Source organism: Ictalurus furcatus, chromosome 9 (genome assembly GCF_023375685.1).
Source record: "Ictalurus furcatus strain D&B chromosome 9, Billie_1.0, whole genome shotgun sequence".
Classification (NCBI taxonomy): domain Eukaryota; kingdom Metazoa; phylum Chordata; class Actinopteri; order Siluriformes; family Ictaluridae; genus Ictalurus; species Ictalurus furcatus.
Window position 1 is genome coordinate 28,241,748 of NC_071263.1, and position 11,171 is coordinate 28,252,918.

Genomic DNA, 11,171 nt, shown 5'->3' on the forward strand with positions numbered 1-11,171 from the left:
CTGTCCTGCTGAAAGGTGAAACAGATTCTCACAATGCTTCCCTTTATCACGCTTCATCCGTTCTTCCGTCAGTTCTAACAAGATGCCCTGCTGATGCCGCATGATCCTGCCACCACCGTACTTCACTTGAGGCATGGGAAGTTTTAGGATTGCACCACACATAGCACTTTGAATTTTGGCCAAAAAAACTCTATCTTGGTCTCAATCGGCCTACAAAACCTTTTCCAATATCCCACCTGGGTCACTCTCATGCTTTCAGATGGTACATTTTGAGTAACGGCTTCTTTCTTGCCAATCTCCCATATAAGCCAGTGTTATGCAGTGCTCTTGTTTGAAATGGTTGACTGGTGCACCATTACTCCACTCCCGGGCACTGAACTCTGTAGCACCTTCGAAGTGATTGCTGGCCTCTCTGTGGCTTCTCTCACGAGTCTTGGCAGGGCCTGGGTGCTATATATACACCTATCTATCTATCTATCTGTGTGTGTGTATATACTGTAGATAGATAGATAGATAGATAGATAGGTAGAGATATATGACAGTCAGTCACATGGGAGTCACAGTTAGCTTTAAACCTCATGAGAACTCATTACGAGGCAAAACAGTACATCGAAAGCACTCTTTATCAGTACGAGGCAAATGTCATGTGTTTATAGTGTTAGAACTTGGCCACTCTACGCTGTCATGCTAAAATGCTAACACCAGGAGACACAGGAGCTTGATCCCCGCTCTGGAAAATATAACACCGAACCATGAAGAGTAGGGAAACGCGATTCGACGTTGATGTAATTGTATGTCGTAAATGACTAACTGCAGTAAATGGACATGAGGGGTGGTGTTGATGTTTATCTAGCTAGGTTTCGGGACAACACGTACAGCCAGCCTGATATAATCCAGCCTATACCCGGGGTATTTACAGCTTGTGAATTGTATGGGATTAGGAGGCATATTCCAAGGACTTTTATTCGAAAATAATTTGAATATTGTTTTAATGTTGTTGTATTTAATCAGTAAACCACTAGAGGTCCAAAACCTGACAAATACACCTTGAAGACCAAAGTCTCTCTCTCTCTCTCAGTCTCTCTCTCTCTCTCTCTCTCTCAGTCTCTGTCTCTCTCTCTCTCTCAGTCTCTCTGTATCTCTCTCTATCTCTCTCTCTCTCTGTCTCTCTCTCTCTCTGTCTCTCTCTGTCTCTCTGTATCTCTCTCTGTCTCTCTCTCTCTCTCTGTCTCTCTGTCTCTCTCTGTCTCTCTCTCTCTCTCAGTCTCTCTGTATCTCTCTCTGTCTCTCTCTCTGTCTCTCTCTCTCTGTCTCTCTGTCTCTGTATCTCTCTCTGTCTCTCTCTCTCTCTCTGTCTCTCTCTCTCAGTCTCTCTGTCTCTCTCTCTGTATCTCTGTCTGTCTGTCTCTCTCTCAGTCTTTCTGTCTCTCTCTCCGTCTCTCTCTCTCAGTCTCTCTGTCTCTCTCTGTCTCTCTCTCTCTGTCTCTCTCTATCTGTCTCTCTGTATCTCTCTCTGTCTCTCTCTCTCAGTCTCTCTCTCTGTCTCTCTCTCTCTCTGTCTCTCTCTCTCTGTCTCTCTCTCTCAGTCTCTCTGTCTCTCTCTCTCTATCAATATCTCTCTCCCCCCCCCCTCTTTCTCTCTCGCTCTCTCTCTCTCTTTTTCTGGTGTATTTTTGCCTGACTTGCTCCTTTCAGTAACCCAGTGTACACACGACTCTCCTGTACATATTTTATTCACAGAATTAAAGTTTATTTATTCCTCTCGGAGCGTCTCATATCCATCACCGTGAGCTCATTAGCATAAACTCGGTTATCATCCGATTAATAGACAATCATTTCGGGTAAATAAAAGTAATCAGGCACTAAATGATCCATTAAAAGACACTCGGTTTCAAACGACAGCAATTCTGTTTCTTCGTATATTTTTATCCCAGTCATCTGGCAACCGGGTTAACTCAATATAACTTTTAACCTGGATTCTTTTTAAACAAAACAGCTTCCGGTAGCAAAAACACAGCCTTCATGACCGAGAGGTGTGTTCGTGAAGTGTCATACTGTCACAAAGGCCTTACTTTGTATCTTAGTTTTTGATATTATTGTGATATTGTACGATTAGCTTAAGAATTCTAGGTTAAAATTTGCCCCCCCCCATTGGTGTTAATGTAGGTTTACGACACACATCAACACATCGCATCAAATGTTGTTTAGTTCTGTGCTAAATATATGACAGATCTATTTGTGTGTGTGTGTGTGTGTGTGTGTGTGTGTGTGTGTGTGTGTGTGTGCGTTCGCTGTTTCACACATCACTCTCAGGCTCAGGCACAGAGTGTAAGACAGGTCTCACGGAACAAATCACAGGCGTAAAGACCCCCTGCTACACTGCACATCTGCCTAGCGTTACACTTCGACGGCTTCACGTCTCTCGCTCACGTACACACACCCTCACGTTACACACACACACACACAGCACTCTCTCGCATTCACACATCACCGAGTTTAACATTCAGTGTGGATTCCGAACATCTAACGTAGCGAGATCTCTCTTCTATATATACATGTCTACGTTTATTATACACACAGGAGAAATCCTCCTCTGTGCTTCGACCGTCTTGCTCACACGCCGTATAAGTAAAGAATACAACACTTCGGGCTGTGCGGTTATTGGAAAAACCATCGGCGACGTTACTTTCACCTCCCCGAAGTTGAGTATTTTCCGGTGACAGAACGTTGCAGCTTTTTATTTATTAAAGAACGACAAATCATAGCTGTTGTGTTTTTTAAAAAATTTTTTTTATCTGTTTATAGTTACATTTAATGTTGTGGAACGTCTAGGAAACAAGGCGGTGCCTCTTCTCTTCTCGCTTACGTTACAGCAGCGTGATACAGTGATACAGTAATACACTTACAAAGTATGAATTTCACTGCGCTAGAACACCAAACCACGTGCCGTTTCTTTTAAAGAAAGGTACGACAAGCTCCGGCAAAACGTTTGCCCCGCCAAAATAGATTACGAATGAATGCCTGCCTTTTTATCGTCACTATACACATGTACAATGAAATTAAGAGCCACTCCTTTTTTGTTCCGTGCCAACATGTACATAAAAACAAACAAGATAGAATAAAATAAAATAAAATTTAAAAAAATATAACCACACGAAATAAGTAAATAATAAATAAGTAATAAATAGTAGGGGGGGGGGGCACTATATACCTATACTGTGAAATCAGTACATGTATGTGTTTCGAATGGTTATAGCTTTGGGGAGAAAACTATTCTTAAATCTATTAGTCCTTGTTCTGATGCACCTGTAACGTCTCCCCGAGGGCAGCAGATTAAACAGATCAGAGCCAGGGTGAGAGCTGTCCTTAATGATGGTTTTTCCTCTGCTGAGGCAACGGGAGGTGTAAATATCCATCAGGGAGGGCAGAGGGCAGCCAATGATCTTCTGTGCTGCTCTTATTACTCTATGTTTAGAAATATAACGATGACAGATTGTTCATAATTAGACCCAAAAAAGTATTCGGAGACTTAAGATTGTTCTGGTTATTATAGTCGATCCATAGTTAGTGTGACGAACTGCACCGTGGGGTTACTCTGCTATAGGGGACCTGTATGAAATCGAAGGTAATCGACTACATACAGTACATCCGGGGCGGTTGTGGATCAGGTGGTAGAGCGGGGTGTTCACTAATCGTAGGGTTGGCGGTTCGATTCCCGGCCCACGTGACTCCACATACCGAAGCGTCCTTGGGCGAGACGTTGAACCCCAAGTTTCTCCCGATGGCAAGTTAGCGCCTTGCATGGCAGCTCTGCTACCACTGGTGTGTGTGTGTGTGTGAATGGGTGAATGAGACACAGTGTAAAGCGCTTTGGATAAAAGCGCTATATAAGTGCAGACCGTTTACCATTCATCCACTATACAGTACATTATCTTGGGACCCACTGGTTAAAAGTAATTAACAGTAAAATCCTAAAAAAAAAAAAAAGAAGACGTAAGTACGTTTTGCACGAAGGCAAACTCAAAGTCAGTTTATGTCATACGCGCGGTATGCCAGAGACGATTACGTTGAAACGCCTGCCCGTGGCGAGGCTCTGTAAACCCGCTAAGACATTTAACATGCTTAAGAAGGCCACTCTATTCACCAGATCCACCATAAATAAATAAATAAATAAAGATGAAGGACGAGTGAAGGGAAACAGGAAGTGTACAGGCAGGACTGGGAGTAAAATCAAGAAAGACAGGTAAGAAAAGACTAGACTAGACACAACTCGGGGCATAAACGATTCAAAACAGGATCGACGAGCGGGGGTACGGACGGACAGAGAAGATACGTTCACACGTACAGCCATTTTATCACTGCAGGTCGCCCAGTAGGCGTTCCTACTACTGCTTGCCGTAGTAACACGCAACTAGCGTTCCACTTTCGACAACGAATCTTTTTCCTTGCCGCTGAAATGAATCGTTCCGAAGGGAGAGCGTTTGTGTATAAAAGTCGGTTTCCTTCGAGATGAAGGAGAAGCAGCGTGTGCTCTTTGCCATCGCCGTCATCTGTCTGTCCGGGTCCACGAAAGAGTTCGCATGGCGGATCACGGATCACGTGCGCTCTACTGTCTTCACTCCCGTTTGTAGTCGCTGACTAGCAATTTGCAAACAAGCGTGCACAGAAAGACAGCAGCTTCTGGAGAACGGTCTCATTTCCAGATGAATCCAAACGTAACTTGGACGCACGTGACGGTAGAGTGTTTGTGTGGAGAAATCCAGGAGAAGAATTCCAACCAAACTGCGCAGAAGTGGCCGAGGATGTTTTTCCTCCAGCGGCGTCCTGGTCATCGATGGCTTCGTGAACTCAGAAGTATTTTGGACGCAAACTTGCCGAAAGTAGTGAAGAAATGATTCAAGCAACAGAAGTGAATATGGGATGTCATGGAGAAGAATAATAGAAAAATAATAAGGTTGTTGGTTAAGTCTAAGCGTTGTTGGTTGAACGTGAAGGAAATGTCCACCCGGTTGATATTCCATTCCATACCGAGCGTCCAAATCCTTTTTTTTTTTGTCTAATTACGACCGATATATCTAATATTTTCTATATTTTTAAACATTACCCTATCATTTATTTATTTATTTATTTATTTATTTATTTGCTTGGAAATGAGCTTGTGGTATCTTTCTTTAAAGCTAAAATTGTCCCTAACGCCGTGAAATCCTTACAAATGTGGCTTAAGTGTCCAAATACATTTTTGGGGGCCTCTTCCCTCACCATCCTCTCGTTTTTTTTTTCTCTCTCTCTCTCTCTCTCTCTTGATATTAACGGGACAAAAGTTAAACGTTTTAGGCTCCAAAAACATCAGTTCTCCAGCACAAAATGAAACGCTTCAGGTACATGTTTGCACGTGAGTACAGGAAGCAGCGTGTTAAGTGGTAAGAGACACTTTTCAGACGATAAACACGATGAACGTTGTTGGGTTTTGTTGCAAAATTAAGAAGCAGGTCCGACAGTCAACGTCTGCAGAAGAACCGCATCTGGTTCGGCAAGACGCTCGGTAACACTTACAGCTCATTTCCTTATACATAAAACTTTCGTTTGTTTTTGAAGCAAAGCGTCGTCACACCAAATATCGCCTTTGTTTCGTTTATTGGCTACCGCTTACTGCTCTTTACAGGATTTATTTTGAAATGGCGAAGACTTTCGCGCACTGTCGTACGTCAAATCTGAAATCTGTTTATGTTTGAAATGTGTTAACTCGTTTAATGGACAAGGAGCTAAAGCTGAAGCTCTGGGAGATAAAGTGTGCGTGGGTTATTATTCACTGCGGGCTTTACCTGACCTCTAGTGGTGCGTTATACCGCACGGCATCATTTTAAAATCCCGAAGTGACACCGAGACTGAGAACTACAACAAACTGTTGGCAGATGAAAAGCTACCTCAGCACGGACTCTGTCAGACTGCTGGTTAAAACGGGGGGAAACAAGTCATCGAAACAGGCCAAAAGGGTCAAAAGAGGCACAGAACGCAAATAACAATAAACAGAGAGAGAGAGAGGGAGGGAGGGAGGGAGAGAGAGAGGGATGGAGGGAGGGAGAGAGAGAGGGAGGGAGGGAGGGAGAGAGAAGGAGAGTGAGAGAGAGAGGGAGGGAGGGAGAGAGAAGGAGAGAGAGAGAGAGAGAGAAGTAGAAAGGGAGAGAGAGAGAGAAGTAGAGAGAGGGAGGGAGGGAGGGAGAGAGAGAGAAGTAGAGAGGGAGAGGGAGAGAGAGAGAGAGGGAGAGAGAGAGAGAGGGAGAGAGAGAGAGGAAGAGAGAGAGGGAGGGAGAGAGAGAGGGAGAGAGAGAGAGGGAGTGAGAGAGTGTGTGTGAGAGAGAGAGAGAGAGAGTAAACTGGTTAGAGTAATTACTAGCGATGTGTCGTTTGTGAAGGAGGCGGTTCTTTAAGCCGAGTCCCCTCCAAAACTATTGGAACGGCAAGGCAAATTCACGTGTTTCTGCTGTAGACTGAAGACACTTGGGTTCGAGATCAAAAGATGAATATGAGAAGAGAGTTTCGAATTTCAGCTTTTATTCTGCACCCAATTTGTAGCTGAGCAAAAATACTGGAACATGTGACTAACAGGGGTTTCTTATTACCCAGGCGTGTCCTGTTCGACCGATTGTTTAAACAATAAACAGCTCTGAACATCTACTCTTGGTTTTAGCCTTCAGTCTCACCTGAAAATAAAATAAACATAAAGGCGCCATAAAAACTACACTTTCCACTGTCCCACTGACATCAGCGTACATGTTTAGAACGACTCCAGGCGGAGGAAATCATTTTGTGTAGGTCATTTTGCCGGATAGCTGACACGGTCATGTCGTTCTACAGAGACATTATGACAATCATGAAAAGACAATCAAATGTCACAGCAGAAAGAAGAAAAAAAAAGTTAGCAGTATAGACACAGTGGAAGTTTGGTCATTCGTATTGGTTCTGCTCTACTGTTCGGATATATACAGAGAGAGAGAGAGTAACTCTGAACCATAATAAACCGTCTAATCTAACTGGTCTAATCTTACCTGTAGTTATACTGGTCCGAAATATAAAGGTCTTGCATTGTATATGTCAATAATGTATATATAAATATTTTATTACATAGAGCACTTAAAAGGACCGTTATATTTGTGACATCACCCCCACCAAAAGTTTTGGTCCCCTCCCAATTCTCAGGATGTGATTATAGCCTTGGTTTTCATGCTCATTTTTTTTTTTAAGAAAGATGCCCATACTTGTGCACTTAACTATTTACACAATAGTGCAAAAGTCATCAGTAAAGTAGCAATAACTCAGCGTTTGTGGGTTTACGCTAACCGAAACGTCAGCGCTCGCTGACCGACTGACGCCAGACGCAACTGCGAGTGGGAGGAGCCTTACTTCACACGTAATAACCTCCCGAGCGCGTAAAAAAAACGGGCAAAAATTCAATTCAAGCAGCTGCGACGAGAAGGAAAAATGTCAACTCTTCTTCATCTTGGAGTTTTGCTTCTGTTTTTAGGTAAGTCTGGGGGGGGGGGACAGAACAGCGTAATGTTGTATCACAGACGTGAAGAGATGATTTAGAATGTAATAGGTAGGGAATAAAACACAACGGGGCATGACGTTATGAGGAAAATAATCAGCGATGAGGTGTCGGGGTATACGTTCTGATCCGAAGCTGATTGTTTTTATTATTATTATTATTATTATTATTTCCCCATAAAAGCATGAAGTGTTTCAAAGTCGTCGCTAGAATTACTGGCATCCTTCATGACACGAGGTGAAAGCTTCGCTTGAACAAAGTTCACGGTAACGATGAATTCTTACGGGGGTTCGATTCCCGCCACGGCTGGAATTTCGTGTCGCGTTAGCGTGTAGCTGCGGGGGTTTCCTCCGGGTACTCCGCTTTCCTCCCCCAGCCCAAAGACACGCACGGTAGGCGGATTGACGTGTCCAAACTGTCCGTAGTGTATGAATGGGTGTGTGAGTCCAGGGTGTACCCCGGCTTGTGCCCCATGCTCCGTTGGATAGGCTCCACCCTCCCCGTGACCCTGAATTACAAGCGGTATAGAAAATGGATGGAAGGATTATTATTTTTTCCTCTAAAGGATGTATGGCAAAAGTATTGACACCCCTAAATATTATGTAAAACCAGTACAAATTGTCATTCATGAGGTAAAAAAAACATGTTGTTGCTCGAATTGCCCCAGCGCTGACACTGGAGACTCCTTTCCTCAAGTCATTAAGTGGATACGATTAATCGTCACCGTATCAACGATAACAGGCTACAGATTTAAAAAAAATCGGCTCATGTGAAACGAGCATCTACTATAGAAGTTCTATTTACATCATACATACGTGTTCTACATCCGTCCATTTTTTAAAAAAAATACATTCCAGTGAATATCATTTTTACCTCAAATTCCTTAACAAGCTCTGAGTGATTTTTTAAATATATATATATATATATATTTATTTATTATTATTATTTTTTTTTAGAAACGTGTTTTATTTTGTCAGCAGGAGCTGTGCAGTGTAAGGAGCAGAGCCTCAGCGACAACGGCCTCATGCAGGTACGCAGAAAGCTCGCTAATCGGATTGTTCGATTTCCACAAACGATATGTTGCTAATAATATGTTCTGTCTTTCCTCTCTGACACACAGAGAGCAGACAAGCCACTGTCTTCCTGTTCAATTTGCGAAAAAATCCTGAAGAAAATCTTTACCTCTATTGGCAATGAACTCTCAAAGGTTTGCACACACGCAATAACCTTCTTGTATTTCGTGCTCCCGTGTTTCTGTCCCATTCCTTTACATTATCTGTTTTATCTGTACAAATATAGAATCGCCATTTCAGTGAGAAAGCCTCTCGCATCAACGTTTTTAAATGTCAGACGTTGCTGTTAGCTCTACTTCAGCACGGTCTCTGTAGTATGAAAATGGTTGAAATTATTTACTGGCAAAAATTGATCACATTTCATATTGGATAAGCATTTCATGTTTTATTAGCAGCAAATTAGAGTATGGGGTATAGTGTCTGATTGTACTTTTCTTTCTGCTGTAGGACAACATCGATAGGGCTCTTAAATTAGTGTGTTGGAAATCGCCAGGCCCGATGAAAAAAATTTGCATGAGTTTTATTAAAAAATACAAAGCTAAGCTGGTTAACATCCTCAAGTCTGCACGGAACCCCCACGAAGCCTGCAAACGTCTCAACCTGTGCAAAAAAGCTCCACGTGTCAGTTTTGTTTCCGTGAAAAAATTCTAGATGTTTCCGTTCTTTGTGCTTTTTCCATGTATTTATAATTTTTTTCTTTGCTTGTTTTTTTTTTTTTTTTGCTTTTTTCTCCCAAAATGTCCAAACATTTAGCCTAATGTTAAATCTGATAAATCAGCATAAAAGCACCAAAAAAAAAAGAAAAAAAAAAGATGGCAACATTATTTTAAAAATATTATGTATAATGAATTGATTTCCCAAATCTACAGTATATTTCTATTCATGTATGACAAAATGAAGATCTGGATTTGTATGGTTGATGTACATGATTAAAAACAAAAATTTTTTTTGAGGTTTTGTGGATTTCACAAAAATAAAAAAAGGAGGTACATTTTTGCATTTTAGTAAAAAGTTGTGCATTTGTACTAAAAAAAAAAAAAAAAAGAATGTCATCTGTATAATTTTTTTTTTATTGCACCTGAATAAATCTCGTTTATTAACTACTGTTAGCTTCTTAAGTAGATTTTTATTTCTTAAATAATTTAATGTATCCCTCAAGTCTACCCTTGTATTTGTATTAATATATGAATAAAGTATTATTGGCAGTAAGACCTGGTTGTTGTTTTTTTTTTAAAGATTGATCTAAGTGATGATATATCTTCAGAGTTTCCATGTTGTGGGAAAAAAATTGTAAAATGTCAACACTTAAAACAAACCGAATAGTTACTAAAAGGAGCCACGCATCGTTCTGATATATACCATATACAACAGTTTTAATAACAAAAAAGTCAGAAAATATACCGTCTATTGATTCATTTTGGGCTACAATTGCCTATAAGTCAAGATTTTTTAAAAATGTATGCTCTCATTTCTTATCTATTTATCTAATGAGCCTTAAATCTGAACTGTTTAACAGTCTTATTCTTTTTTTTTTTAAAGTTATTAGAACCATAACGCTTTTGTTTGATCGTTTTACTCCATGAGTTTCCACCAAAACAACATACAGTATTAGGTGGAATTTGGTATCAACTTTCATGCACATTGTCCACACCATACTGTTTTTAAAAAGGTGCAAACAACCTCCAAACCTCTGCGACGTCATTCACACCGTTATCACGTGCGTCTTATTAGTCCACTAAGTCTTACTCCTCCCAATCCGACATGGCCGACTTTAGATAGACGTCTCGGGTTAAACTTTGTGCACAAAAAGGCATAATCAAGTTAAAAACACATGTCTGACCATTTGCATAATTACTGTTTTGGTTTAAAACATACATACGTGTAAATATTTATGTATGTCTTATACTTGTATTTATACATATCCATAAATAAATATCTAGGCCTAGTATATTCAGTTTAAAATATTCACGAGTAGTATCCAGCAGTAATGCTTTCACCACCATTGTGCTCTTACTTCTATGCCTGCTATCTTTTTAATATATACATACATATATATATATATATATATATATATATATATATATATATATATATATATATATATATATATATTTATATATATATATATTTTTTTTTAATGAACGCATTTAAAATCAGAATGTTTTAGAATAATTGATGTATATAAGAATTAAAGAGTTGACTACTTTATTGCCGTACACTGATCATAAATTCTACACATGACATCATCTGTGTCTGGAAACGTCAAACAAGTCGGTGTAGCGTACTGTACGTGCGAGTTCACGTCTTTCAGCTACATCATAGTGAGGACCGAGCTGCGTTACTTCTCTGAGACTCTAGGGGAAAAGACTGACGGAGAGACAAAGAGGCTAAAGGACGAAGGGAACGTTTTCAGTATAGACTCTGTGCATGTTTATTATTACAGTTTGAAGAGACATTTAGGAGTGAAAACTTGATTTATTTAAGATGGAATTATAAAGCGTGGCATCATGAGGACGGTGGATAACGTTTCACTTTACCTTGGATTTCTCCTG

At 40.6% G+C, this 11,171-nt stretch overlaps 1 protein-coding gene across 2 annotated transcripts; it reads left to right on the top strand.

Moving 5' to 3' along the window:
• Nucleotides 1-7,021: 7,021 nt before the first annotated feature.
• On the top strand, nt 7,022-10,359 carry LOC128612688 (prosaposin). Of its 2 annotated transcripts, none has more exons than XM_053633031.1 (4): nt 7,022-7,522; nt 8,524-8,576; nt 8,667-8,753; nt 9,067-10,359. In XM_053633031.1, exons 1-4 carry the CDS (start codon nt 7,480-7,482, stop codon nt 9,268-9,270), a joined length of 387 nt encoding a protein of 128 aa, XP_053489006.1. In that variant the 5' UTR covers nt 7,022-7,479; the 3' UTR covers nt 9,271-10,359. The 2 variants fall into 2 exon arrangements, with proteins under 2 accessions (XP_053489006.1, XP_053489007.1); XM_053633032.1 differs by having other exon boundaries at nt 7,023-7,522; nt 8,527-8,576.
• The last annotated feature ends 812 nt before the right edge of the window (nt 10,360-11,171 follow it).

Excerpts from the sequence above, each read along its gene's own strand:
- LOC128612688 (XM_053633031.1), top strand. The coding sequence starts at position 7,480 with ATGTCAACTCTTCTTCATCTTGGAGTTTTGCTTCTGTTTTTAG. Across the intron at positions 7,523-8,523 it reads AGTTTTGCTTCTGTTTTTAG|CAGGAGCTGTGCAGTGTAAG; the intron begins GTAAGTCTGGGG and ends TTATTTTGTCAG. Across the intron at positions 8,754-9,066 it reads TTGGCAATGAACTCTCAAAG|GACAACATCGATAGGGCTCT; the intron begins GTTTGCACACAC and ends TTTCTGCTGTAG.